This window comes from Onychostruthus taczanowskii, unplaced genomic scaffold (genome assembly GCF_017590055.1).
Source record: "Onychostruthus taczanowskii isolate IOZ18803 unplaced genomic scaffold, ASM1759005v1 scaffold13, whole genome shotgun sequence".
NCBI classification, from domain to species: Eukaryota; Metazoa; Chordata; class Aves; order Passeriformes; family Passeridae; genus Onychostruthus; species Onychostruthus taczanowskii.
In genome coordinates, this window is record NW_024498462.1 from 188,083 (window position 1) to 215,263 (window position 27,181).

General features: G+C 55.8%; 5 protein-coding genes across 5 annotated transcripts; 3 read left to right on the forward strand and 2 right to left on the reverse strand.

Annotated features, from left to right (window-relative positions):
* Positions 1 to 401: 401 nt before the first annotated feature.
* Positions 402 to 3,328, reverse strand: RPL36A (ribosomal protein L36a). The gene is made up of 5 exons (XM_041396506.1): positions 3,271 to 3,328; positions 2,928 to 3,033; positions 2,173 to 2,240; positions 556 to 678; positions 402 to 470 (listed from the first exon to the last, which is right to left on the reverse strand). The coding sequence occupies exons 1-5, from the start codon at positions 3,271 to 3,273 to the stop codon at positions 450 to 452; spliced, it is 321 nt and encodes a 106-aa protein (XP_041252440.1). The 5' UTR covers positions 3,274 to 3,328; the 3' UTR covers positions 402 to 449.
* A 982-nt stretch (positions 3,329 to 4,310) lies between these two features.
* BTK (Bruton tyrosine kinase) lies at positions 4,311 to 15,196 on the forward strand. The gene is made up of 20 exons (XM_041396457.1): positions 4,311 to 4,389; positions 5,368 to 5,445; positions 7,029 to 7,476; positions 7,641 to 7,739; positions 7,931 to 7,999; positions 8,529 to 8,610; positions 10,017 to 10,145; positions 10,252 to 10,319; positions 10,817 to 10,998; positions 11,289 to 11,351; positions 11,608 to 11,662; positions 11,954 to 12,036; positions 12,146 to 12,273; positions 12,422 to 12,496; positions 12,847 to 13,018; positions 13,289 to 13,505; positions 13,749 to 13,813; positions 14,259 to 14,377; positions 14,484 to 14,641; positions 14,758 to 15,196. The coding sequence occupies exons 3-20, from the start codon at positions 7,336 to 7,338 to the stop codon at positions 14,827 to 14,829; spliced, it is 1,977 nt and encodes a 658-aa protein (XP_041252391.1). The 5' UTR covers positions 4,311 to 4,389; positions 5,368 to 5,445; positions 7,029 to 7,335; the 3' UTR covers positions 14,830 to 15,196.
* An 89-nt stretch (positions 15,197 to 15,285) lies between these two features.
* TIMM8A (translocase of inner mitochondrial membrane 8A) lies at positions 15,286 to 16,588 on the forward strand. The gene is made up of 2 exons (XM_041396484.1): positions 15,286 to 15,486; positions 15,817 to 16,588. The coding sequence occupies exons 1-2, from the start codon at positions 15,364 to 15,366 to the stop codon at positions 15,976 to 15,978; spliced, it is 285 nt and encodes a 94-aa protein (XP_041252418.1). The 5' UTR covers positions 15,286 to 15,363; the 3' UTR covers positions 15,979 to 16,588.
* Positions 16,589 to 16,740: 152 nt separating this feature from the next.
* Positions 16,741 to 21,348, reverse strand: LOC121331757 (magnesium transporter NIPA2-like). Its single transcript, XM_041396483.1, has 5 exons — positions 21,207 to 21,348; positions 21,044 to 21,100; positions 19,943 to 20,033; positions 19,658 to 19,818; positions 16,741 to 18,732 (listed from the first exon to the last, which is right to left on the reverse strand). The coding sequence occupies exons 1-5, from the start codon at positions 21,322 to 21,324 to the stop codon at positions 18,107 to 18,109; spliced, it is 1,053 nt and encodes a 350-aa protein (XP_041252417.1). The 5' UTR covers positions 21,325 to 21,348; the 3' UTR covers positions 16,741 to 18,106.
* Positions 21,349 to 21,388: 40 nt separating this feature from the next.
* TAF7L (TATA-box binding protein associated factor 7 like) lies at positions 21,389 to 26,960 on the forward strand. The gene is made up of 11 exons (XM_041396482.1): positions 21,389 to 21,605; positions 22,456 to 22,534; positions 22,692 to 22,825; positions 23,171 to 23,297; positions 23,462 to 23,520; positions 24,532 to 24,604; positions 24,996 to 25,109; positions 25,211 to 25,399; positions 25,500 to 25,612; positions 25,888 to 25,947; positions 26,543 to 26,960. The coding sequence occupies exons 1-11, from the start codon at positions 21,540 to 21,542 to the stop codon at positions 26,585 to 26,587; spliced, it is 1,059 nt and encodes a 352-aa protein (XP_041252416.1). The 5' UTR covers positions 21,389 to 21,539; the 3' UTR covers positions 26,588 to 26,960.
* Positions 26,961 to 27,181: the final 221 nt, after the last annotated feature.

The window sequence follows — 27,181 nt, forward strand, 5'->3', positions numbered from 1 at the left end:
CCCTCACCTCTCTGAGCTGCCACAGCTAATGGCACCTGCCTAATTACCTAATTAGGCACCTGCCCAATGGTGCAGGTGTCAAACCCACTGGCTGCTCCAAGGCCTCTGCTCCTCAGGGCAGTACAGCTGTTTGTAAAAAAGGGCCTACAGCCAAGTGCAGGGGCTGTTCAGGGGAGCCCATAAACGAGCCTGCACCATGTTCATGCACAGAAGTCACTGGCACCCATTACACAACACCTCTTGGAAACACAGTAAAGAGATCCCAGCTACTGGCAGGGATTTTTCAAAAGCCAGGTTAAAAACTGGTCTGTTAAATGGTTCTGCAAGCAACACCTCCCTGCTGAGCTGATGTACTCACAGCTCCCACCCCAAGAGAAAACACATTAAAAAAAAGCAAGGGATCAATCTAATTACTTTAATATGGTCCATAACGATGAGCAGGACGATGCTCAGAACTGGATCACCTGGCCCTGTAAGAAGCAAGAGACAAGGGTGAGTTTATTCACCACTGAGTATTGCCCCCCTTTCTCAGCCACTCACACAATACAAACTCACCTTTCTCTTCTTGTCTCCTCCCAGCTCAAAGTGCTTGCACCTCTTAATTGCCAGCATCCTCTTGGACCTGCAGTTGGGCTCCACACACTCCAGCCTCAGCACAATCTTCTTGGTGGTCTTGGCCTGGGAGGAGGAGCAGGGTGTTTCAATAAACACACATCCCTAAGCAGACAAACTCTCAGGGAGAGCCTGTTCCCTGCACTCCTGAACATTCAGTTTGTTTTCAAAGCATAGACAGAGACTACATAGTTAGGCTCCCTCCACTGAAAAGAAGGCAGCACTTTAAGGATCAGTATGGGAGTGAAGTGGATTGGTATCTTCACACAAAGGGTGCTGGCAAAGGCATTCACTGGGGCAGGGCTGGTTCCTGCAGGGATCAGCCATGCTGGAGAAATCTCTCCCACTGAACAGAGCAAGAAACTCACACTTTTAGTGTGGAAGCACAGACCAGCAGTGCTCAGGAGAAATCCAGAAGAAAATTGGGCAAAAGAAACACCTGGAAGCAACACCACTAGCAAATTTTCTCTGAAGGAGCAGTGACACAACAGGCTCAGTGCAGACCTGCAGCTACTCAGAAGCTGGATGAAACCTGAAAAACTGCAGAGGGAAGAGCCCAAAGCTGGGAGGCTGCTGTAGCAGCTGGACAGGGCTGTAGCCACCAGCTAAAAACCTCAGCCAACCATCCATACAATGCTGACTGGGAAAAAACAGAAATGAGAACTGCAATGTACAGGTAGGGAGTGCCAGGAATGCAGCTGCTTGGTGTACCCTGCTTGCAGAAGCGTTTTCTGTGAGGTCTCCCCACTTCCTGGCACAAAGTCAACTCGAAAACCTGCTGCCTCATTTTTCCTTCTTGCTGGAAGGCTTCCTGTACACCTCCAGCAGGACACCAGGGCTTCCCAGCAACAAGCCAAGCAGCTCTATGAGCATAACTAAGTAATTCACACAAAGTAACAAACCCACCCTCTGGGGTTTGCTTCCCTGCTGTAAATACACCGAGCAAGCAGACAGCTCCTTTCCCCCTTTGCCAAGCCCTTCCCCTTGGACAAGCAGTGAAGGAAACATTCCTTTCACTGCAAATATCCCTCCCAGAAAACCCCACTCGCCTGCAGCAAAGCTGAGAACCCGCTCTGCAAACACAGCCCAAGTCACCCTGCAGAAGAGGAGCGCCTCTATGAGACAGGACAGCAAGGAGATGAGCCATGTTTTTGATGGGAGCTTGGAAGGCAGATGGAGAATTATTTTTTACAAGAGCACAGAGTGACAGGGCAGTGGGAAACAGCTTCACACTGACAGAGATTTAGATTACAGAGCAGGAAGAAATTCTTCCCTGCGAGGGTGGGGTGGCCCTGGCACAGGTTTCCCAGAGCAGCTGTGGCTGTCCCATCCCTGGCAGTGTCCAAGGCCAGGCTGGATGGGCCTTGGAACAGCCTGGGACAGTGGAAGGTGGCCCTGCCACGGCAAGGGGCTGGAACAAGACGGTCCCTTCCAACCCAAGGCACTCTGTGATGAGGGGACACCTGCACTGCCCTAACACAGCCAGGGCAGGGCACTGAGGAACCCTCCCTCATGGGCTGCCCAGGACGTTTCCAGCTCCTGAGCAGCAAACTCACTGACCTTTTTACGGAAGATGGGCTTTGTCTGGCCCCCATAGCCGCTCTGCTTCCGATCGTAGCGCCTTTTTCCTGCGGGAGAAACGGCTCTGGTCAGGCAACAAGCCAGGAGGTGCTCCAAGCACAGCTGGCACTGCCTAAATCCCAGCACAGCCCAGCAGAAGCAGTGCAGGCTCTTGTGCTGTCCCCAAAAGTGGAACCTTCCCCTCACTGTGCACCCAAGAGGCACGCAAGGTCAAGGCACTTGATTTATTCAGAGTGCTGTGCAGAGAAGGGTGCTGCTTGGTAAATCCTCTACGGCAGCACACAAAGGGCTGAAAATATTTATACAGTCCTGTTCAGGTGATATTTGCATATTAATCCACATCACTGCTGGTGGAACTACCACTGGATTCACTTTCTTTCACCTGGACTTGAAGGCCCAGCACATTTTAAACTCACAGCCCATGCTCAGTGGGCAGGGCTCTCCCTCGGGCTGGCCAGCCTGGGCTCCAGTTATGCTTTCACAGCCAGGTTCACCCAGAGCACATTCCCTAACTAGTTAAACATCTCTACACAACAACCATCTGAAACTGCTTGGGCTGACACGTCCTCAGTCTTTCTCCCTCTGTCCTATTTTTTCAGTTCCCTTTACTGCACAGCACATGCCTTAGGCCAAGCTGTCCTCCCCAGCCATACAAACGCTCCCAGTCAGGGCACACGGCACCCGGAGCGCAGGCAGCTCCCCCGGGCCGCGCCCCGGAGCGAGCCCGTGCTCACCCTGCGCGTACAGCGAGTCCTTCCCCTTCTTGTACTGCGTGACCTTGTGCGGCTGGTGCTTCCCGCATTTCTTGCAGTACGTCCGGCGGGTTTTCGGCACGTTCACCTGGAGGAGGAGGACAGAAGCCGGTCATGGCCGCTGCGCATACGCCACATCCCGCTCCGAAGGCCCCGCTCCCGCCCTTCCCCTTCCCTCGGGCCCTGCGCTGCCATCCGGGGATGGGGAAGCCCCCGCGCCGGCCTGGCCACCCAGCACACACCCATGGCAGCGGAGGGAGCCCGGCCCGGCGCAGCCGCGGGGCGGATGCCGGCGGATGGAGCCCGGCCTAGCCCCAGCACTCACCATTTTGGCGGCGGCGGCCCGGAGAGAGGGAGCTGACCGGAAGCGGAAGTGAATGTGAACTGGGGACCATAGAGAGGAGCGTGCGGGGCGTGCGGGGCACGGCTGCCCCTGGCGGTGGGAGGAGAGCAGGCCGCAGCTGTGGGAGGGAGGCTGGGTCTGGGTCTGGGTCTGGGTCTGGGTGGGACGGGGGCTGTGAGGGGTGGGGAACCGCGGGGTCGCCGGCTGCAGGTGACATCCAGGGGTTTGAAAGACAAAGCATGCGTCAATAGAGTTCCTTGTTAAGGTTTAGGGCTTCACATGTTTCTGCGACCTCAGACCTGGCTGGAAATTAACAAGGCTTGGGAAGAAGGATTTACCACTGATAGCGGGCACAGGGAATGCAGAATTTAGGAGCACAAGAACAAGGAATGCAGAATTTTAGGAGTTGGCAGAACTCTCAAGACGAGGATGTAACTGACTCAACAACTGCGCTGAACCAGCTCTGAGCGGATAAGGGAGAGATTCCAGATCACAACACCAACCCTCGGGCCACCGACCCAAGAAACCCCCTGACCCAAACAAACAGGAAGACTGAACATGTGGCCTAATTAAGATAAGAAGTGAGGGACTCATTTAACACTACAAAACAGAATATGAATGAATTATGTAGTATGTAGCCAATGAAGATTAATGTTTTCATTTGCTAAATCGTATAAACAGTGAAAAGTTTTGATAAGTCACTCTGCTGGTTTTGTGAATTTGCCACCAAAACATCTTTCAACACAGAACTCTAAATAAAAATACCTCGGTTCTGTGTGGGGGTCAGCCCCACCGGGTGAAAGAACCCGTTTTGGGGCAGCATAAGGGTGGTCAGCGAAGTCAGCCACCACCTGGCACTGCCCAGAGCGCGGGGCAGGCTCCGGCCACGGTGACCCCACAGCAATGGCCCAGCTGTCTGCAGGAGGAAACACAAGTGCTGCCTTTGAGTCACAGAACGAAAAAAGGGGAACCGAAAGGGTGGGGTTGGCCGGCCCGTCCTTCCTCCCTGCGCACCCTGCCGTCTCTCCCTGTCCGTGCTGCCGAGGCACCCCCAGGCGCGGCGGGCCCGGCGGGCCGGAGCGGCGGCGGGCGGCACGCTCGGTGAGTGACGAGCCCCGGGAGCCCCGGCCGGGGCAGCGCTGCCTCGGGGCTCCCGGCACTCATGGGGCCCTGCTGGTGTGGCTGTGGGACAGCCGGGGCGGCGGGAGGCTCCGTGTGGCCTGTGCTGCTGGGCTCACTCCTCTGCTGGGCTCCGTGAGGGCAGGGGAGTCGTGCGGCGGGCGGTGAGCCGAGCGGGGGGGCTCTGCCTGCTCCCGCAGCCTGGCCGCTTCCAAGCAGGTGGCATCTGACCCCGTCACCCGGCCGTGGGGCTGTGGGGTACAGCGGGCAGGGAGGTGCAGGGGGTGCCAGGGGCTGCAGGCTGTGCTGGAGCAGGGATCACAGCGGTGTGAGGGTGCCAGGGGTGGCCGGGAGCAGGGTTGGGGTTCTGCCAGTGTCTTTGGCCATTCCTCAGCTGTGCTTTTCGCAGTGGGCACTGCTGGGTGCAGCTCTGGGTTTGCTCAGGAGTCTCTCCCATACAGGAGGTTAGCACCTCTGTCCCTCCCACCCATCATTTTTGACACCCTCGGGGCTCAGCCTGAAACACGAGGGCTGTGAAGTTTGTCACTCTGTCACCCTTCCCTCTTGTCCCAGGCATGCCAGGTCCCTGCCAGCCCCACATCAGAGCTTGCCTGTGGTGGAGGGGTGGCCCCGGGGCCATGGTGGGACACATTTGCAGTGGCATGAGGCCAGCAGTGTGTGCCGAGCCTGGTGGTGGTCTCAGAGCACGCTGGGCAGGGGTGTGAGCATGGCAGGAAGTCACACTGGCTGGAGGGGGGGACACAGGACATGCTCGCACACACCCACTCGTCACTGCTGTCACAGCACACTGGTGGCCGAGGGGCTGAGCCCCGTGGGGTACCCACACACTGAGACAGGCAGGGACACAGCGGGTCTGGTGGCAGTGCTGGGGACAGGGGGCTGTGCCACGATGGGGCACACAGCCCTCTGAGACACTCATTGTCCTTTCCCCTCTGGCAGTTCCACCCAGAGGACACAGTGAGGACGTGTCCCACCTGCCTGGCACTGCTGGCCATGACCCCGCTGCTGTGACTCCAGGTAAAGCTCCAGGGAGCCAGCACTGCAGCTGGGATGGGCTGGAGCCCAGGGCCCCTCTGCTCAGCCCTGTGACTGCCAGGGAGGGCAGTGGGAGCCCTCCTGCTCTTGGCACACAGGATCAGCAGCCATACTTGATAAGTAGGGAAAATGAGGCACAGGGCTACAGGGTGGTTCTGGGGTCACTCTGGGCTCATCCACCATCCTGCCAGCAGTCTGGGGGTCAGGGGCGCCACACCAGCCACCTGCAGGGACCCCAGATCCCTCCTCCTGAGACTTCAATCAGCACACTGCTGTTTTTTCCAAAATACTCTGATGACTAATTTTAAGTTGTTTAAGTTGGGCTTTTTTTGACCACCCAACAAGCTGGAAAGGTCTGAGCCGTAAGAGCCACAAGGAGGGAAAAGGGAAGCCTGGGAGAGGGAATCCTGCTTGTCCCCAGCCTCTCTGGGGACTGTGGGGCAGGGTCAGTACTGCAGCAGCAGGGGCTGTGCTGGGAGGGACTGGGCATTGCCAACAGATGGGAGGACATCTCTGCCCCTTGTCCCCAAGCTGGGGCTTGCCCTGGAGAGAGGCACAGTGTGTGGGTCCTGGCATCTTTGTTCCTCACGTGTCTGTACTGTGAGTGAGCCAATGCCCTTCTCCTGTGTGTGGAGAATGAATACTCAGCTGGGGAATGGGGGGCTGAACCCCTGTTTCTGGTCCACCTCTGAGCCTCCCCCTGAGGAGATGGGCTGTGGGGAGCAGGGGAGAAAAACAGCTTCTTCCAGGTTACTCTCCAAAGCTGTGCTTATAGGAGGAAAAAAGGGAACAAGGTGAGGCTGAAGAGGAAGCAGGGACTGTAGGTGGTCAGGCAGGAGACAGGGAGCTGGGCTCCAGGGGCTCACAGCTCAGCAGGGGCTCCACACAGCTCACTCCTCAGCTCCCCAGACTGCAGTCAGGTGCTGGTCACAGCCCACAGCTCCAGCCACGTGGCTCTGGGGGTGCTGGGCCCACCTGGGGGTCACAGTTCCTGGGTACAGCGTGGAGGGATGGGGTGAGATGCACGGCTGCTCCAAGAGATGGGCCAGGGCAATTTCCAGTCCCTAAAGGCTGGGCAGCAGTTGGATGCAGGGCTCTCATGAGCCCTTTCCTGCACTGCCCTTCCCTGGAGAGGCTATGGGGAGATTTCCTGATGGCTGGGGGAGGATTTAACCCCTCTGCCTGCTGGCTGGAGACAGCCCTTCAAGCCTGGCCATTTACAAGTGCTGCTCAGAGGGAGAAGAGTTGAGCTCCATCCTGCACTCCTGCAGGCTCTGTGGACACACAGGGGAAGGATGTCTTTGGGGCTACTCCGTGTTCTTGGCAGCACTGTGACTTTTCAGGGCCAGAACCTACCCACAGCTTTTTAGGGATTGGTCTCCCGTGACCAACCCTCGCACGCTGCCAAGTCAGCACGTCCCCAGCACGAAGAGGCTGCGGTGGGGCAGGAGGAAACAGCCCACACAGGCTCACATGCACAGAGCTGAGGGGAGGAGCGCCTGCGGGGTGTCACAGCTGGCTCCTCCCCGGGGCTCCAAGCTTCCCCCGTTTCTCTCTTTCTCCAGCTCTCTGTCCATCTTGCGTATCCTGGGGGCCTCTTCAGCAGGAGAAGGAGCCATCTGGATGGTGGCTTGGTCTGCAGCCTGGTGTGGGAGAGGTCACATCACAAACAACCCACACTGACCTGTCCTCACCCCTCTGCGGCTGCTCCCCCCGCTGTGGGGGTCCCAGCACCCCCTGTCTGCCCCTGGGGCAAGGGGAAGAGTGCACTGAGTGAGGTCCAGCAGGTTCTGGGCTGAGCGAGCGCCGTGTCAGCATTGTCTTGCCCACAGCAAGCCGGTGAGCACAGCACGGGGGACACCAGGGGTTGACATGGCCAGTGTCATCCTGGAGAGCATCTTCTTGAAGCGCTCGCAGCAGAAGAAGAAAACATCTCCCCTCAACTTCAAGAAGCGGCTGTTCCTGCTGACAGAGAGCAAGCTGTCCTACTACGAGTATGACTTTGAGCGGGGGGTGAGTCTGCAGCCCCAGGGGCAGTGCCATGCCAGTGTCCGGGGGTCACCAGCTGTCCCTTACCAGCACGTAGTCCAAGAGGTGGTTGGACAGGGAGAGGGGCTGATTTGAGTCTCTCCAGGTCTCCTCTTGGTGACCATTTGAACCAAGACTGTCTCTTGCAGCGCCGGGGCAGTAAGAAGGGCTCCGTGGACGTTGAGAAGATCACCTGTGTGGAGACAGTGGCACCTGAAAACAACCCTCCCCCTGAGCGACAGGTCCCGGTGAGGAGAGTCCCTGGGGTGGTGGCAGTGGGGAACAACCCTGCTTGGCGTGGGGGGCTCTGTCCACACCATACCAGGTGTCCACCTCGATGCAGAGCAGGGGGATGCCAAAAGCTGTGGGCCTGCTCCAGAGGAGATGCCAGCAGCTGAGCAACAGTATGCCAGCATCCGTCTCTGCATCTCTCTTCCAGAGGAAAGGGGAGGATTACAACAACATGGAGCAGATCTCGATCATCGAACGGTTCCCCTACCCCTTCCAGGTGAGTTTTCACTGCACCCTCTTTGCTGGTCCACTCTGCCTGGTGGCAGGTCCTGAGGGGAGGACCCCACAGGAGCCTGGGGTCAAACATGGCATCACTGCCCCGGTGCCAGGTGTCACTCAGCTGCTTGGAGACACTCTGCTGCTGTCCACACTGCATGGGACAGCCAGGTGAGCCTCTCTGAGCCCCGAGCCAGCTCTGTTTAAGATGGAAACCTGCTTCTGAGCTCTGTCCTGCCCCTTGCAGTCCCCTGGCTGATGCTGGAGGAATGCTGGCTGCACACTCAGCCCCCAGCCCAGCTGCCTGCCCTGCTGGCACCCAGTGCACCCCCGGCACACCGAAAGTTAGAGAAGGAAGTGGAAAGTCTCGGGGGAGGGGGCTTATTTTTAACCTCTTTGTCACGGTCCGCGAGCACCGTGCGGGGCCAGCAGACACCGGCAGGGCTGGCTCGGGGTGGCCACAAGGTTCGGCTCCGCTCGTGCCTGCCGTGAGAGCCCTGCCCGCGGTACTGAGGTGAATGTTCCTGCAGGTGGTCTATGACGAGGGGCCCCTCTACATCTTCTCCCCGACGGAGGAGCTGCGCAAGCGCTGGATCCATCAGCTGAAGAGCGGTGAGTGCTGGGCTCTGCAGCTCCCTTGGGAAGCCAGCACGGGCTCAGCTGTGCCTGTGCCTGACCCACAGTGCAGGCTCCCAGGCTTGCTGGCTCATGGTTACCTGTCCAGTGTCTGAGGGAGAGCGAGCTGCTCCTGCCCGGGGCAGGTGGAGACTGTCACCCTCTGCAGCACCACAGCTGCCTCAGTGAGGCTCCTTGCCTTATCACAAACCTGCTCCAAAGTAGATCAAGCAGGCTCAGAAATCATTGAGGGCAAGAGGAAATAGCAGATGTGGCCATACAACTGTGCTGCCTTGGCATGTGAGGGTTGGGTGCCCAGTGCTTTAGGAAACATGGACCACAAGCCTCCTGGGAGTCAGGGAGTATCTTCCCCAAACCACCTCAAGCTTTGCTCAGTGCTAATGCTCAGAGCTGGGTGCGTGCTCCCTTCTCGAGCTGGGAGTGTGTTGTAGCAGCACTGTGCCAAGGGGCTCTGACCACCCAAAATCTGCTGGAGCTGCCTGTATGTGCCTCCTGGCACATGTGTGTGTCTTTCTGTGGCTTTGTGCTGGCAGGGTGGGATTAGCTGCTTGAGTTGACACGGGGAAGTTGGCTCGAGCGAGGCGGAAGAGGGGCAGGCTGATAACGGGGAAGTCGGTTATCTCACAAGAGCCCCAGCGGAGCAGCCAGTCCTCTCCCACTTCCCTGCTGAGGGAGGAGAGTTTCTCTGGCAGCTCCAGCCAGTGTAGAATCCACAAGGAAAGGAGAGAAAATGCTGTCTTTTTGCTGACAGGTTGTCTTCCTCTTACTCCACCAAAGAACGTGCAACTGCCATGGGCCAGCCCCAGGCTGTTGATGGTGTTTAGGCAGATCCAGTTTTCTCTTCCCTCTAGAGAAGTATGAGGAAGCTGGTCAGCCTGCCTGGCAAGGGAATATTCTCCCTTCAAGGGAAGTCTCTGAGCGGGCACAGGGTGGTGGCAGTGCCCTTCTCTTCCCATGGAAAAGCCAAGCACAGCACTGGCCTCCCACCCCACTTCTGGAAAAAAAAGGGCTCAAAAGAGCTGTAAACCATGGGCCAGAGCAGCCTGGGGGTTACTGGATATTTTGGCTGGCAGGAGGGCCAGGTCCTTCTGTGACTGGCTCCAAGCATGCTCATGCTGCCCCTTTGCAGAGCTGCTCAAAAGCTTGAATCAGATCTGAGCACCAAGCCTGGCCCTTCCCTGTGTCTAGGGCTTGCATGGCCACAGCACTGAAACAAGAGTGGTAAGCTGAGGGAAACCTGAACATCAAGGCTCAGGGGACAGCAGCACAGCTGAGAGGAAATGATTTAATGCAGCTGACCACTTGCATTCAGGGAGCAGAGAGCTCTTGCAGCAGGCTGGGGACACGGCTCTGGGTCACACACCTCTTCCCTCTTGCCACAGTGATTCGGTACAACAGCGACCTGGTCCAGAAGTACCACCCCTGCTTCTGGATCGACGGCCAGTACCTGTGCTGCTCCCAGACAGCCAAGAACGCCATGGGCTGCCAGATTCTGGAGAGCAGGAATGGCAGTAAGACACCAGGCACCCTCCCACTGCCTCATCCCCCTGCCCTGGGGACCACTGCAGCACAGAGCCAGGGATCTTTTCTAACCTTAGCCCCTCCTCTGTTCCGAAGGTTTAAAAGTCGGGCGGTCGCATCGCAAGACAAAGAAGCCCCTTCCCCCAACTCCTGAGGAGGACCAGGTAAAGGCCAATGTCAGGGTTTGCTCCAAAGTGTTGGAGAAAGATCTGCCTGAAGAAAGCCAACATGTTCAATGACTGCTCAGAGATGTACAGGCCAGGACTCTGCTCTGGGGGGGGGATGTCAAGATGGTGACCTAAGGGAGAAGGAGCTTGAAGCAGGGGATGGAGCCCAAAGGCCTATATGGAAGTCAAATGATCTTAACCCTAAGGCTTCCCAGGGCAGCTGAGAGATTAAAGCCCTAATGTAGGCTGGAGGAGTCACAGGTTAAGCCAAAAGGTAAAAAGAAAACACTTTCCTTTTTGTGGAGATGGGGAAAAATTTTTTTATAATAAGTCCAGGGAGAGGAAATGGGTGTTCTGGTAGAGATACACACAGGAGCTGAGACAAACACTGCACTGACTTTCCCTGACACCACTGCCCTCCCAGGCCTGGGAAGGGTCTCATGTGTGTGTGCCAGCCTGACTGTGTCCCATGCTCTCCCTCTCCCTGTGGGAAGATGGTGATGAAGCCTCTGCCCCCCGAGCCAGCCCCCAGCACAGCAGGGGAGATGAAGAAGGTGGTGGCCCTCTACAACTACGAGCCGATGAACGCACAGGACCTGCAGCTGCACAAGGGCGAGGAGTACTTCATCCTGGAGGAGAGCCACCTGCCCTGGTGGAAAGCCCTGGACAAGAACGGGTGAGAGCTCCCACTGCCCATGGCTCTGCAGCGCTGCCCTGCCCTGGTGCTCAGGCACTGGTGGGCAAACACACCCCTTGGGCACCCCACGGGTGAGGGCAGCCTGCCTGCCCACCTGTGGGCTGCCCTGGGGAGGAGGGGGAGGAGGCTGAAACCAGCTGTGGTGTCAGCCCTTCCCAGATGGGTTTGCACCAAAGCTTTTGAGCCCATTTCTATCAGCCTCCTGAAACAGGAATATCCTTTCCCCTTGGCCTCCTCTATCAGAGTGTGACCAGCCCTTTTCTCTGCAGGAGGGAAGGATACATCCCCAGCAACTACGTCACTGAAACCAGAAATTCCCTGGAGATCTTTGAGTAAGAGAGGGCACAGGCACCTGGCGAGTTGCACTTGGTTGGAGACATTTTCCATTTGGTCGTTACCCTACACAGCCCATGAGCCCAGCCTGGCTGGGTCATTCTCCCTCTTCCACATCCTCTGACAGCCTCCAGCCCCTGGCAGCCATCCCTGCCCTGCTCTCTGCACTGCCTGTCCTGGCTGTGCCAGGGTCAGCCTGGGCTGGGGACAGAGGTGGCTGTGGAGATCTCCCTGATGCCTGTGTCCCTGTTCCAGGTGGTACTCAAAGAACATCACTCGGAGCCAAGCAGAGCAACTGCTGAAACAGGAGGTAAGTGTTACCTCCTGAGGCTGGGTCTGTTCTACAGCAGCCCTCCATGGGCTGTTCTCACATTGTGTCCAGCATGGGACCAACCCTGGCTTTTCTGGGAGAGGAGTGTTGTCCCAACAGCCCTAGGAACCTTCCCTATCCCAGTGTGAGCTCTTCCAGGCAGTCACTTCAGAGTCCTCTGATTCACTGCATCCTCTCCAGCCATGCTGTGATCTTCACTCCAAGTTTTGCCTGTTAGAGCCACACACAGTCCCCACAAACACCCAGTGCCCTTTCCCCTTTCTGTTTTAGGGTAAGGAAGGTGGCTTCATTGTCCGAGATTCCACCAGCAAGACAGGGAAATACACTGTCTCTGTCTATGCCAAGTCCTCTGTGTAAGCAGCTCTAAGAACAGCTTGTTCCTCCCTCAGAGGGCCCCTCCAGGCACCTCTCACCCTCTGCCTCTCCTCCCCATGGCACTGACCTCATGTTCTCCCTCTCCAGAGACCCCCAAGGCACGATCCGCCACTATGTTGTGTGCTGCACCCCCCAGAATCAGTATTACCTGGCAGAAAAACACCTGTTCAACAGCATCCCAGAGCTCATCACCTACCACCAGCACAACTCTGCAGGTCAGTGTTCTGGAGCCAGAGTGAAGCCAGCAGTGTTTGCACTGGCACCACAGCATCCCCACCTTCCTGTGCCAAAGGCAGGAGTTGTGTTCCCTGGTGGAATGTGGCAGGTAAGCCTAGAGTGGCAATCTCTGCTGCTGTGTTTCAGGGCTCATATCCAGACTGAAGTACCCTGTGTCTCAGCACAAGAAAAGTGCTCCTTCCACAGCTGGCCTTGGCTATGGTAAGCCAGCCTGGGCTACCTCGCAGTTCCCTGGTTAAAGGGTTTGTTTCTGCTGGCAGCAGCCTTCCCAGGCTGGGATCCTTGCTCTCCCATGGCTCATAGCCTTCCCAAAAACCACTTCCCAGCTGCCCTCTGGTGACAGTATTGACCAAAAGACTCCACAAGCTACCTTGCTCCTAGCAAGCCAGGGGATGCCTGGAGTTACAGGTCTCAGATTTTGTGGATTTTGTGGATGATTTATCAGGCAGCAAATGCTTATGAGCTTTTTTTGGGCTTGCTAGATGGGATGACTGGGAGCACTGAGCAGGGAGGTCACCTGTACCCACAGTACACTCACACTCTTGTCCTAGGCTCGTGGGAGATCGACCCCAAGGATCTGACCTTCCTGAAGGAACTGGGGACGGGGCAGTTTGGCGTGGTGAAGTACGGGAAATGGAGAGGCCAGTACAACGTTGCCATCAAGATGATCAGGGAGGGCTCCATGTCAGAGGACGAGTTTATTGATGAAGCCAAAGTCATGATGTAAGTGGTGAGCACCATGCAGGGCAGTGCTGGATGCTCCTTGCCAGAATGGCTGCACTCCTGGGAGGTGTGGAGGGACAGTCTTGGGCAGTCCCATACTCTGCAAAATGCATTCAAAATCCCACTGATTTTGTGCTGATTCCTTGTTGAGGTTTTCCACTGTCAGCTGGGCCAGAAGCACCTTCCCTTCCCAAACTCTCCTTATTCACAGGTACTTCCTTTGCTCTCTGGCTTTCTAGATGCTCAGAATTGCCTTTGTCCCCAACACAGGAACCTGTCCCATGAGAAGCTGGTGCAGCTCTACGGGGTCTGCACTAAGCAGCGTCCCATCTTCATCATCACCGAGTACATGGCCAACGGCTGCCTCCTGAACTTCCTGAGGGAAACACGGCAGCGCTTCCAGCCTGCCGAGCTGCTGGAGATGTGCAAGGATGTCTGTGAAGCTATGGAGTACCTGGAATCCAAGCAGTTCCTGCACAGAGACCTGGTAGGGCTCTGGCTGCTTTGTTCAGGCAAAATCCTGCTGGGGAAGTCGCCCCTACATAGATAAACAGGATGCTTGGATGTCTCAGTTGCTCTCTGTTGAGGGTTTTCTAGCTTGCCCCAGTCCAGGTGAACTTGCAGGACAAAGTGAGGTGAAGTGTGGGGATGAGATAAAGTTCACCTGCTGCAGGGGGATGGGAGAGACAAGAGCAGGTAGAAGTAATTGCCTCCACCTCTCCATTCACAGGCTGCTCGAAACTGTTTGGTGAATGACCAAGGCATAGTGAAAGTGTCAGATTTTGGTCTTTCCAGGTCTGGTAGATGTGTTTGTGTCACTTTCCTTTCTCAGTACCCCATCTCCTCCTTCCATCAATTCTACACTTTGGTCTTTGTCCCCACCACCCTCCAGCTCTGCTTTACCACTGTCTTCCCATTTCATCTGCTTGGCTCAACCTTCTGCCTCTCCACTTTCCACTATCCCTTCCTTACTTTCCCTGGCCCTTTCCCCTCTCTGTATCTTCTTTCTCAACCCCAATTCTCCTGGCTACAGCTTTCTCTCCACATCCCCTTTTTCTGTGCTTCCACGTCAGCAAATCTCTTCTGCAGTCCTGGCTAACATGCATGTACTGCTGAAACCCATGCAGAGCTGCAGCCTCTGGTCATTCTGAGCTGCCATTCCTTTTGAGCTTGGTCAGTTGTGTGGAGGAGGGAAATGTGAAATCCAGGTGAGGCACCCTGATCCATTTTCCTGCTGCAGGTACGTGCTAGATGATGAGTACACAAGCTCCCTGGGGTCCAAGTTTCCAGTGCGGTGGTCTCCTCCTGAAGTGCTGCTGTACAGCAAATTCAGCAGCAAGTCTGACGTCTGGTCCTTTGGTAAGAGCACAGCATTGGTGATTTGGAGGCTGGGAACTCCTCTGCAAACCAGGTGCAGGCACAGCTGCTCCAATGCCATGAGCCCTCCATGCTGTTCCCCCAACAGGAGTCCTGATGTGGGAAGTTTACTCCCTGGGGAAGATGCCTTACGAGAGGTTTAACAACAGCGAGACAACCGAGCACGTCATCCAAGGCCTGCGCCTGTACCGGCCGCAGGCGGCCTCGGAGCGGGTCTATGCCATCATGTACAGCTGCTGGCACGAGGTGAGTGGCTTGCACCCCTGGTGACACCTCTGCCCACCCTGGCGGGGTGACGGGGCTCCCCAGGGCACGGCTGGGGCAGACACGGGCTCCAGCCAGGCTCCCCTCTGGCCCCACAGAAGCCTGAGGAGCGCCCCACCTTCACCGTGCTGCTGAGCAGCATCCTGGACATCGCTGACGAGGAGTGCTGACCGCGGTACTGCCCGCTGACCCTGCCCAGCGCCGCCACTGCCCAGCGGCACAGCGGCATGGACACGGCTCGGGCGTGCAGGAGCCTGGGGGACGCCCACGGCCGTGCCCACAGCTCCACCACATGCTCAGAGCTTCACCGCATCCCTGGAGCTCCATCACGTGCTCAGAGCTCCATCACCACCCCAGAACTCCATCACATCCCCAGAACTTCATCGCATCCCCGGAGCTCCATCACCGTCTTGGAGCTCCATCGCAGCCCCGGAGCTCCATCACACCCCGGAGCCCCATCACCGCGCCGGGGCTCCATCACACCCCGGGACGTTCCCGGTCCGTTCCGGTCGGGTCCGCTCCCGGACAATAAAACGGTTCCACGGCCTCCCCGGCTGCGGCCGCTCCGCCCCGCCGGCAGGGGGCGCGCGGCGGGCGGGCGCGCACGCGCGGCGCGGGCGGAAGGGGCGGGCGCGGCACCGGCGGCACGTGAAGGTCGCGGCGCGGCGGCGCCGGGAGGGAGCGGGGGGGACAGCGGGAGCGCCATGGACCCGCCGTCCGCCGCCGGGCTGGGCGGGGCCGACCCCCAGCTCCAGCGTTTCATCGAGGTGGAGACGCAGAAGCAGCGCTTCCAGCAGCTGGTGCACCAGATGACCGAGCTGTGCTGGGTACGGGCGGCGGGCAGGGCCGTCGGCTCCGGTGACCCGGTCGCGATGGTGGGGCAAGGCGGGCTGGGAGGCCGCGCAGACCTTTGTCCCCGGGGGGAGGAGGCTGATGGGGACAAAACGGAGCCGCCGTGGGAGCAGCCCCAGCTCCGGTGAGCACAGAGCGGGAGGGGGCAGAGCCGCGCGTGGGGAGGGCTCGGATGCGCCCGAGGCGGGCTGAGGGTCCCGAGGGGATCGCGATCCCGAGGTGGCGGGAGGTGCCCCCGGTGCGGGGTGGGCTGGGGGCGTCGGGCTGCGGTGCCCCCGGTACCAACGGGCCCCCGCTGTGTGCAGGAGAAGTGCATGGACAAGCCGGGCCCCAAGCTGGACAGCCGGGCTGAGACGTGCTTCGTGAACTGCGTGGAGCGCTTCATCGACACCAGCCAGTTCATCCTGAACCGGCTGGAGCAGACGCAGAAGTCCAAGTCGGCCTTCTCGGAGAGCCTGTCCGACTGAGCCGGACCCAGCCCCGCCGGGCCAGGCCCTCGCCCATGCCCATTCCTGGTCACTCCGCTGCCCCAGGATCAGCTCGGGGGGTAGGATTTGATTAAATGCCAGTCTCGGGGAAGTCGCAGCCAGATGAGAGCACCAGACACAAGGACGCTCCACGCTGGGGTGATGTGCTGCTCCGGGCCCTGCGGGCCAGCGGCCACCTTTGTGCTGGGAGCCCGGTGCCATGCAGGGAGCGTTTGGAGCCCTCGGCCGAGCAGAGGGTGCTGATGCTCGTTTCACAGATGCTCCCAGCGCTGATGGGAAGCTCGGCTCTGGGTGAGGCCAGCCTGCCTTAAACAGTGCTGCACAAAGCAGCCCTCCTGGGCACATCCTCACCCGCCCCGGGCACCATGGCTGTGCAGGCTGGGACAGGCACCCTGAGCAAGAAGAGCATGTTGGGAACGGTGATCATCCCAGGCAGTGCCACTGCTGGAAAATACTTCCAGGCTTCCATACGTAAATCGTTCATACGGCCAAGTGACCAATTTTCACACTGCAGCACAACTCTGTCGATGCTGACTTGCTCCATTAACTGCTTTCCCTGGGTAAATGTAATAAATATTAACTGGGTCAATTTTTAATATGAGATTCTCCTTTTTTCAGATAGATCACTACTAAGAATGGAAAATCTGGCCTTCTTGTCACTCCCCCTCCTTCCCAGTTATCCTATTTATGGCGAAATTAGTAGGAAGGAGATATAACTGTCTTCTGGCTAGAAGGCCTTTTCTGAATTCTGATTTGTTGCTCAATTAATTTGGTCTCATGAATCAGACTTGTTTCTGGGAGAGGCTGTGGCCTTTCCTCTTCTTCCCCAAAAGGTTAACAGCTCCTGCTGTCCTGGAGAGTAGTTTCTTTAAAGAGACTAAATGCAGGGAATAACTAACTAGCTGCTTTATAACCTCGTGCCCCTTCACCTGTGGAGGTCACTGGCCTGAGGCCTGTGGGTGTGTCTTCTGGACCTCTGCCCCCAGGACACAGAGAGGAGCTTCAAACTGGAAAAACAACCAAGTACTGATCAGCTCTCTGGGAAGGCAGCAGCATTTCAGCAGTGCTCGTATGCTGCAGGGCTCTGGGAAGCCTGGAGTGACCCTAACAGTGGTCTGGAGCTCTACACAGGAGCCTGGTAAAGCAGTTCTGCACACAACCCACTGCAGGGGCTGCTGGACAGAGCGTGTGAGCTCCTAGTGGGTGGCTTGTAGCCAGCAGCCTCCCTGGGAGCAAACTCAGGATGTGTTCAGCAGCTATGCAGACGTAAACCCATGTCAGTGAGGACACAGCTGTCTAGTTATGTCAGAAAATTACCTCAATAGCTAAGGACTAGGTTCCCAGAGTAGGTGATTCCCTCTCCTGTCCTAACCTGAGTTTCTCTGGAGCACTCAGAGTTCTTCCTACCCCTGTGATCCTCTATGCCTTCCAGTGTTCACCCAGCTCTCGGTATAAATGTATCACTCACCACTGGGTAACTGAACAGATCAGTCTTTAATAGAACACAGGAAGCTTCATCAACCTGCGTTGCAGACATTGCACAAAGAGGTGGTCCCTCTGTAAGAGCCACAGCAGCATGTGGCAGCACCACTGAAGTTTCCCAGTTTGGGCTGTATTCTGTTTTTGGATGTGAATCTGTAAATAAATCCTAGCAGAGTGAGCAAAATCAAGTACTTGACAGAGGAATTTTTGCATTAATACTCTCTGAATGTCACCTTTAAAGCCAGACATCCATCTTCTCTCTGTGCAGCCATAGCACCATGTTAGATCATTCTGTAACTGTTAATTCTGGGGTTAAAAAAACAGTGTGAGCCTCCCCAGATGTGTGATCTGCCATGGAGTCAGGGTTAGCACTGTGTTAGTGCTGCAGGCCTCTCTCTGCCCTGACAAGGGCAGATTAATTCTTCACATAAAAGTGAAGAGGCACAGGATGCCAGGAACTGGGCAGTTCCCAGGGCTCCTGTCTGTAGCCACAGGAGGCTGCTGGCCCTGTCAGCGTGGTGGTGCCTGGGGCAGGCAGAGGCTAACTCACAGCTCCTGCAGCAGCACGTTCAGCCTTGGCAGTGGGAGCAGGAAGCCAGCAGTTCAGATGCTTCCTCACCTGCTTTCACTTCTCCTCCTCCTCCTCCTCCTCTGCACCCTGAGAGCCCTTTTCCTCCGAGGGCAGCAGAGGCTGGTGCTGACAGGACTGATGTCTGTCTGCACTGCTCCAGGGCGGGTGTGGCTCTGCCCTGGCTGGCTGCAGGAAGAGGGGCAGGAGGCTGGGGGTGAAGGGCATGTCCCTGAAGGCGTGCAGGAGGAAGATGCCGGACACGATGGTGAGGAAGCCGCTGATGGAGCCGATGATGTTGTCCAGCACCATGTGCTGCCACTCCTTGAAGAGGATGGCAGAGCACGTCATGACTGCCGTGGTGAACAGCACGTAGTAAATGGGTGTGACCACAGAGGTGTTGAAAATGTCCAGGGCTTTGTTCAGGTAGTTGATCTGGATGCTGATGCAGATCACCAGGCACACCAGGAGCACCCAGCCCAGGGGTTCCTTCAGGACTGGCTTCCCAGAGAACAGTTCTTTCAGGGCAATCCCCAGGCCTTTGACACAGGACACGGACAGTGAGCCAATGGCAGAGCAGACCAAAACATAAACCAGGACGTTGCTCTGTCCGTAACGGGGTCCAGCCACAAAGATGAGCAGAAGAGAGCTCGCCAGGACACACACAGCAAATACAATGAATCCTTGGGGAAAGAAGAATTCAAGAACTCCCATCAGAACACAGCAACACCAGTGACAGATATGACTGAATAGCAAGTAGAGATGGAGGACAGGCAGGTAACTCCCCCATCAGCCTTTCTGGCCTCCATCTGAAGGGAGCACGGTTGGAAAGCCTGAGCAAAGCTGCAGAGACAACAACAGCTCATTACAGTGTGATCACAAGTCAGGTTGTTGGGGATACAGTCTGCTGGGAGTGGCAGGGGCACAGCCAGGCTCCACAGTACTACCAGAGCTGAGGAGCTTTTGACCAGTCCAGCAGCAGGCCCAGGAAGATGACAGAAGGCTTGGGAAGCCGTGGCTGAACTCTGCAGACTGGTGGGATAAAAAGGAAAGTGCCAGATCACAGGAATGCCCTGCCAGTGCTCACCCTAATGAGCAGCAATATCTGCCTGTTAGTCTGCTTTGATCCTCTCCTTATGCTGCCTTCCTCCATCTCTTTTGGCTTATTCTGCCATTTGTGCTATTGCCTACATCATATCCTTGTGACTTGATTCATCCTCTTACATAAATACCATGACTACCTGATCTTGGACACAACTCCTTGAATTCTTTTGCCTTGAATTCTTCTGACTGAATTTCCTCCTCTGTCTTCTCTCAGCCACACCACTACCACCCTTATGTACAGGAATTCCCTCTGCAATTCCTGGCACTGCCACAGGCAGTGCTGACAGCTGCACCTCATTTCTCTGCTCCTCACTTTTTGCATCTATACCTCACAGACAGTAAAAAACCAGCCCACTTGGTAACTATTAATGATTCCAGTGGGGTGTGCAGAACAAGAAACAGCACAATTACCTTTTAGTTCAGTCTTTTCCAGTCTATCCAAGTTGCATCCCACCTTCTACTGTCATTAGCCTGAAGTCAACAGAAATCCTTTTATTTTAGTACCTGGATCTTTCAGCTTCTCTGCCATTGACTCCAGGCTGGAAACCTCTTCTTCCTGTGGAGCATGGATCACCATCACAGTGGAGCCCAGCATACTCAGGATGCAGCCAATCTTCCCGTGAACATTCAGCTGCTCATTCAGGAAGATGGAAGACAGAACTGCACTGAAAAAGAAAAAAAAAATCCAAAACCAATTAGAACAAGAAATAGATACCTGAAGGAAGAGAGTAAAGCAACTCCTTTCATCACTGAGGTAGGTGAAGGGAGGCTGTTTCTGAGGCTGCTTACCTAACAAGGACACTCAGAGCACCCAGTGGAGTTACCAGTGTTGCAGGGGCAAAGGCATAGGCAGCGAAATTTGCAGCTTCTCCAACTCCCACTGCAAGAGAAACTCCTGTGAACTCAAAGTGGGAGCAACTCACCATAATACAAGTTTGAGTGTAGTCAGAAAAGCCTCAGCTTCCTCCTGAGCATGCTGTTTCTCGGAGGTATGTTGAGCAAGCAGGGAAGAACAGCACCAGCAAGAACAAGCAGAAGGCCCACACGGGTTCTCTTGGGAAGAGAAGGCTCAGTGGTATGCACAGTGATCCTTAGTCACACCTGCCTCTACAGTGAGCAGCAACCACAGCAAAGTATTTCCACAAAGCTGAAGGGCATCTGTCCTTTTCCTGGAACAGCTTTTTAAAGGGTAAATCAGTTACAGTTGGTTTTTAACACTGAAAAGTGTAAAGTAAAGCTGCTGAAATTGCTGTACACGGTGCTGGATGTGCCATTATCACTACATCCTCAGGGCAGGCTGCTTCAGAAGCACTTAACCCAAACCAGCCAAACCAGCTCCTCAGCTCCTGCTCAGCAGAGAAACTTGGTAATGCACAAGACTTTAGAATAGTTTAATTACAATGAGATCAACATCATCATCAGAAACTTGGATAGAACTCAAGCAGTCAAACAAAAATGGTAGTAACAAAACGAAAGTGACTGGAAACAACCACAACCACACTCTTAAAAGGGAAGGCTCTGGAGCGACCTAATTGTGGCACTCCAGTATGCAAAGGGAGCCTACGAGAGAGAGAGAGATACTTTTAACAAGGGCATGGAGTGACAGGACAAGGGGGAATGGGTTGAAACTGAATGAGAGGAGGTTTAGATAAGATGCCAGGAATTGTTCCCTGTGAGGGTGGTGAAGCCCTGGCGCAGGGTGCCCAGAGAAGCTGTGGCTGCTCCATCCAGGGAAGTGCTCAAGGCCAGGTTGGACACTGGGGCTCGGAGCAACCTGGGATAGTGGGTGTTCCTACGGGAGGGGGTTGGAACCTTTAAGGTCTCCACCATCCCAAACCATTCCGTGATCCCATGGTAAGTGCGGTAGCACAGTCCGAGCGCGGTACTTACTGCACAGCAGCCCGGCCCACCAAAGCCACTCTCGCAGGTACGCGTGCCCTCCTTGCCCTGAGTGCGGAGGAAACAAACGAGAAACCTCAGATGAAACCAAACAGAATTCTGGTCAGGACCCTCGGGGGATCCAGCGGGAGCAGCGCCCCGGGAGCGGCCGTACCTGCCCGGGCGCGGCCGCACAGCCGGAGCAGCCCCTTCTTCTTCAGGACGAAGCTGCCACCGATGAAGGCGCTGGAGGCCAGGGCCAGCCCCAGCCCCGCGCCGAACCCGGCCCCCATGGCCACGGGCACCTGCCGGCGGAGGGGGCCGGAGCGCGGCCGGAACGGGCAGGGAGCGGAAGGGGCGGTGCGCCGGGCCGGCTTCCGCGGGGCGGCACCGGGCCGGGAGCGGGGCTGCGGGCGGCTCTGGCAGCCGGCCTGGCCTCGGGTCTCCGTGCAGGAGCCTTCCCCGGGCGAGGTGACGGCGTGTTTGTGGCCGAGCTGGAGGAGGCGGCATGAGCAAGGGCAAGGACGATGCTCCGCACGAGCTCGAGAGCCAGTTCGTGCTGCGGCTGCCCCCGGTAAGAGCTCGCTCCGTGCCGGCCCCTCGCGGCCCCACCGGGCTGGGCCCGGCTGCCCGGCCAGCACCGGCCGCATCAGGCGGTAACAGGGCGGGGGGAAACTGCGGCTCTGGGGTATGGAAGCAGGCTGGGTGCTTTGGGGCCTGGGTAGCCCCTTCCCACCCTTTTGAACGGATTTTCCACAGCCTTCCCTGGAGAGGTGTTCCTGCCACTCAGAGCAGGACGCTCAGAGACGGCCTAGAGGGTTTGGGAGGACCTTTCTGTATTTGCAGTGGCTATACATCCCCTTGCTGCTGCTTGTTATATGCGTAAAGCTGAGGCTCTTTTTGTGGTGCCCAGTGACTGGATGATAATCTGAAGCCAAGTTCCACCTCACCATAAGGAAGAACTTTCCATTGAGAGTGGCAGACCACTGAAACGGTGGCTAGGGAGGCTGTGGAATCTCCCTCTGGAGACATCCCAAACCCACCCGGATGTGTCTGTGTATCACCTGCTTCAGGTGTCCCTGCCTTGGCAGGGGGGGTGGACTAGATAATCTCTTTTTCCTCCTCCAGTTATTCTGGGGTTCTGTGAGGAGCTCTGACTGCTCACGGTGCTGTGGAGCTCTGGCAGGTGTCTCTGTCAGGGACCTCACACCACTGTCACAGCTGTGTTGTGCCAGGGGCATGGAGAGCACTGGGAACAGCAGAGCCACGTTAACATGGTGTTGGGAGGAGGGTGCTGTTCACCGTGGGTCCTGCAGTTGCTGTCCAGCTGTGGCTGGCAGGTGTTTAAAGCTGGGTAGGTTGGGCAGAAGCCTTTGGTAATTCTTGGAGGAAGCACACCAGCTCCTGAAGAATTCCCTTCTCAGGAATATGCGTCGACTGTGCGGCGAGCAGTCCAGTCCGGGAATGTCAACCTGAAGGACAGGCTCACCATTGAGCTGCACGGTGAGTGAGCAGCACCAGGGCATCTGCTCCAGCCCTGCCCACAGCTGGAGCTGTGCCACCTGCACGTGTTGTCCTGTGAAGTTCCTGCTGCCCAGGGCTGTATTTCCCGGGGTGGCTGCTGAGGCACAGCCCTGACCTGCCCCCTGGTTCTCCCCAGCGGACGGGCGCCATGGGATTGTCCGTGTGGACCGGGTGCCACTGGCAGCCAAGCTGGTGGATCTGCCCTGCATCATCGAGAGCTTAAAAACCATTGACAAGAAAACCTTCTACAAGACAGCAGATATTTGCCAGGTATGAGCTGTCCTTCTTGCCTGCACCAACAGCTTAATTCACTGCTCCCCCTCCAGGAAAACCCCTGTACATTTTGGCAACTGGACACCCATTATAACATACCCAATTCCTTTATCTCACAGTACTAGCAGTTTAAAATTCCCCATTCCACTTGGTTTTTAGAAACTTCATTCCTGAAATGTGAAATGTGATTGTCCTTGTGACAGCTTAACTGCTGCTGTATCCAGCTGAGCTGGGGGTGCAGCTGTGTTTCCCACACCCTGTGCCCCTGAATCCCCTTGGCTGACAATGTGCGGTGGGCAGTCACTGTTCCCTCACATGCCTGTGTTCATGTGGGGATTGCAGATGCTTGTTTGCACTGTGGATGGTGATCTGTACCCACCTTTGGAAGAGCAAACAGTGACCACTGACCCCAAGGCAAACAAGAAGAAGGACAAGGACAGAGAGAAGAAATTCATATGGAATCATGGCAGTGAGTAGAGGCTGTGCAAACCCCTCCACCCCAGTACCCCACAGCTGCCAGGTACTGGCGGTGCTGCTGCTCTGTTGCAGAAGGGATCTTCTCCCTTCTGAAGAGATGTGCTTCTCTCACTGGGCCATCTGCCTGACACATGAAATCTGTCTCCTCTGTCACAGTCACTCTGCCCCTGAAAAATGTCCGGAAGCGGCGATTCCGGAAGACAGCTAAGAAGAAGGTGAGTTGCTTCTCACCCAGATGAAATACCCAAGGGCTAGGAGGGCAGAGACATTAGAGCTGTAACTGTGATTGGTCCAGAAGTCATGTGTTTTCTAACATTTGTTCACTTTCCTTGCCTGAGCTGTGGGTTGAGGGTAGGATGGTAGATTTAAACACTACTTTGGGTGCTTTCTCTCTATTTTCCAAGATGCTCCTTAGGGGAAAGTCCTGTGTTCAGAGTACTGATGGACTTCATTCCTGTGGCTGCCTTGCCAAACCACATCTCTTCCTGCTCATAGAGAAGAAAGGAAGAAAGACTCACATGGAAATGAGGCTTCACTCATTCCTGCTTTCCCAGCTTAAATCTTCTCTTTATGCATGGCCCATTCCCTTCCCCAAATAGTACCACTGTCACTTCTGCTGGGGGAGTGACAACAGATGGAGCTCAGAGACTGTCTCTGTGCATATGCACAAGCCAGGCAAGGTGTTGGGGAGATGCAGCACCCTGAGGCTGGGAAGACTTGTTCTTCTCTCCTTTGCAGTTTCTGAGAACAGGGTTGAGTGTGATTTTGCATGACATTTGGGAAGCAAATTACTTGAGACATTCTTGTAGCCCACAGGAGAGATTTGGTATCACTGCAGTAAAATTCCTGACTAATTTAAAAGTGAAAAATGAAGTCTTTTTTTAAGTGGGATGGGAAGGATTTGAGTTCAGTTGAGTTCAGTTGAGTTGACCGTCAACACCTCAAGGACTTTCTGCATAGACACAGAAAGTCTTACAAAATACATAGTATAAACAGAAAAGTGAGAGCACTCAACCTACCAAGGTACAAAAAAGATGGATTGTTTTTTAGGGGGTGCATAAATTACTTCACAGTTAAATATGAGCAAATTCTGAGCAGAAAGCAGAAGATAAGAAAGCCTTGAACCAGTGCTCTATCCAGAGGTGGAGCCTTGTAGTTGGCCAGCACCAGCAGCACGCACAAGGCATTTAACAGTGTCTCTGTTCTCTTTCCCCTCTCTGGCCCAGTATATTGAGTCTCCTGATGTGGAAAAAGAGGTGAAGCGTCTCCTGAGCACCGATGCTGAGGCTGTCAGTGTCCGTATCCTTTTAGTGGGGAAAAAAAGCTCAGGAGGAGGACAAGGACATGTGTGTGACCTGGGGGTTCTGGAAGGAGCTTTGCATGGCTGTGGGACACTGGGACATGAACACACAAGAGGCACCGAAGTTTTGGAGCTTCATCTTTGCCTTGTTCAGAGTTAGTTGTTTCCTCAGGGTGACATGTCTTGTGGACTGTGCTGTTGTAGTGAGAAGGAACTGAAATAGTGGAGGAAAAGTCATTAGGAAAGTCATGGGATGTTTCATCCTGGGGATCCATAGGTACAAGGCCAGACTGGATGGAGTGGCAGTGATCTGCCATTTTTAGCCTCTTCCATCACAACTGCATCTTCCAAGTTCCTCTTTTTCCCTTGACTCACCTGTTCCTGCTTCAGGCTGGGAAGTCATTGCTGAAGACGAAACAAAAGAAGTGGACAACCATGGTTCACTCACCAGCCTGGACATCTCCTCCCCAGGGATGTCAGGGCATAAGCAAGGCCATGGCTCAGGTGCAGTGGGGAAGGCTGTTTTATTTCTAGGTGTGGTCCCTGGCAGGCAAAGAGCACTGGCAGGTCATCAGCTGTATTTTAACTTTTTTGCCCCCATCTAGAACATGATGAGCTGCGGGAGATATTTAATGACATCAGCAGCAGCAGCGAGGATGAAGATGAGAGGGATCATCATGATGATGAAGACCTGAACATCATGGACACTGAGGAAGACTTGGAGAGACAACTGCAGGACAAGCTGAATGAGTCTGATGGGCAGCAGCAGGAGAATGAGGGGTCCAACCAGATCGGTGAGTGGCCAGCAGAGCATGGCAGAATTGTTGGGATGCCGGGCAGGCTGTGCTTCCCAGCTCTGCTCTGCTCTGGGCCTGAGCTCGCTCTCCCTTCCAGCCATGGGCATCCAGAAACAGATTGACAACCTGAAAAGTAAACTCCAAGAAACTCAAGACAGGAGGAAGCGCCAGGAAGATCTCATCATGAAAGTGGAGAACCTTGCCCTCAAGGTGAGAGATCTCCTGGGGTCTCTTCAAACCTGCTTAACACTGGCTTGCCATTAGATCCAGCAGGCTGATTTGGAGAAGCCAGGAGCCTTTGCCTTCTGGGTTAAAAATAGTTGTGGTGTGGCCATACACACTCCAGCATTTCTCTGTGGAGGCAAAGTAATCTGTGAAACTGGAGGAGACAAGGGGGTGGTTGTCACTGCAGCATGTGACGTGTGGTAGCACCCATTCTGCTGAGAGCACACTGGTAGCTGTGGTCTCCATGTTTGTGTCTGCAGACCCGTCTCCAGGCCGTGCTGGATGAGTTCAAGCAGCAAGAAGAGAGAGAGAAGCAGCAGGTGAGGAAACTCCCACAGTGGAGTTGGAGGTACTGGGGCACAACACTGCTCTAGGCTTGGTGTGACAGAGTTCCCTGAGTCTTCTAGCACACAGCTGCTGTGAACTCCAGGTTACAGGTCAGGTGGGGGTGTATCTGTACCTCAGGTGGGTTTGTATCTGTAGTTGCACGGAGCTTCCCAAGGCAGAAGGAGATACAAGGAGTAGGGTTGACTGCAGCCCACCTTCTGGAGGAGGCAAACCATGTCCAGTCAGCAGTCCAGAGCTCTCAGGATTGCTGCTGGGGTAAAACACAACACACAAACCTGTTAGCACCCCTGTAGAAGGGGTGGCAGAAGGAAGGCAGTGGCTGTAGGGCTGTGGCAGATTTCCTGCCTGGGCAGCTCTGTTCCAGCCTGGTGCCAGGGCAGGAGGTTCTCACTCTCAGATCCCTGTGGGCAGTGCCAGTCCTGTCCCAGAGGAGCCCAAGCACAGCTCCAGGCAACACCCAGGGAGAGCAGCCACTGGTGTCGATAGAAGATGTGCAAGAACACAAAAATGCTGGGGCTGCCTGGGGTCCCAGAGGTGCCTTACTGTAACATCTCTCTCTCTTCCCAGATGGCATCCCTGCAGGAGCAGCTGGAGTCCCTCATGGAGAAGTGAGCAGTGGGCCTGGGTCTGTGAGCAGAGCTGGAAGTGGCGGTCACCTGCCACACTGAAGTCCTTGCTTTAGTCACACACTTCTGCTGCCACGTGCTGCTGGGCAGTGGTACAGGGTCCATGTCCAGAGCTGATTTCACATCCACTGTGCTGGGTTTGGCTGCTGGAGCTAAAGAATTGGACTATGCCTGTGAGAGCAGCCAAAACAACAGATTTACTGTCAGTAGTCAGCACTGGCCTCCCAGGACAGCATGGTGCTGGTTTCTGCATCCTAATGAGTCTTGGGATTGATGGGCTGTGGCCTGGTAAGAGTTTGTTCTTGCGTTTGACGAGTGCTTATATCTGCAAACCAAACTCAATAAAGTTTCCTTTTCAACGCTGGTCTGCTCCTTTGTGGTCTCCCAACCACACAGTCCCTGGCAGGGAGCCGTGCCTGGGCACCTTTGGTGGGGCACTGCTGGGCTCCTTCCCAAAGTGCTCTTCGTGGGGCTGGGTCAAAAGTGCTGGCACTCAGTGGGAGGAATGAGGCCCTCCTGATCAGGGGGTTCCTGTAATTCCTCACAGACTATGCAGGCAAATCCCAGATTAACCTGACAG

Coding starts and splice junctions, on each gene's coding strand:
- RPL36A (XM_041396506.1), bottom strand. Junction 679..2,172: donor AGCCCATCTTCCGTAAAAAG/GTCAGTGAGTTT, acceptor TCCTCCTCCCAG/GCCAAGACCACCAAGAAGAT. Junction 471..555: donor GAGGAGACAAGAAGAGAAAG/GTGAGTTTGTAT, acceptor TGCTTCTTACAG/GGCCAGGTGATCCAGTTCTG.
- BTK (XM_041396457.1), top strand. CDS start 7,336: ATGGCCAGTGTCATCCTGGAGAGCATCTTCTTGAAGCGCTCGCAGCAG. Junction 12,274..12,421: donor CCACCAGCACAACTCTGCAG/GTCAGTGTTCTG, acceptor GCTGTGTTTCAG/GGCTCATATCCAGACTGAAG. Junction 12,497..12,846: donor CACAGCTGGCCTTGGCTATG/GTAAGCCAGCCT, acceptor CTCTTGTCCTAG/GCTCGTGGGAGATCGACCCC.
- TIMM8A (XM_041396484.1), top strand. CDS start 15,364: ATGGACCCGCCGTCCGCCGCCGGGCTGGGCGGGGCCGACCCCCAGCTC. Junction 15,487..15,816: donor AGATGACCGAGCTGTGCTGG/GTACGGGCGGCG, acceptor CGCTGTGTGCAG/GAGAAGTGCATGGACAAGCC.
- LOC121331757 (XM_041396483.1), bottom strand. CDS start 21,324: ATGGGGGCCGGGTTCGGCGCGGGGCTGGGGCTGGCCCTGGCCTCCAGC. Junction 20,034..21,043: donor GTGGGCCGGGCTGCTGTGCA/GTAAGTACCGCG, acceptor TTTCTCTTGCAG/TGGGAGTTGGAGAAGCTGCA. Junction 19,819..19,942: donor GCTCTGAGTGTCCTTGTTAG/GTAAGCAGCCTC, acceptor TTTCTTTTTCAG/TGCAGTTCTGTCTTCCATCT.
- TAF7L (XM_041396482.1), top strand. CDS start 21,540: ATGAGCAAGGGCAAGGACGATGCTCCGCACGAGCTCGAGAGCCAGTTC. Junction 22,535..22,691: donor GCTCACCATTGAGCTGCACG/GTGAGTGAGCAG, acceptor GGTTCTCCCCAG/CGGACGGGCGCCATGGGATT. Junction 25,948..26,542: donor AAGAGAGAGAGAAGCAGCAG/GTGAGGAAACTC, acceptor CTCTCTTCCCAG/ATGGCATCCCTGCAGGAGCA.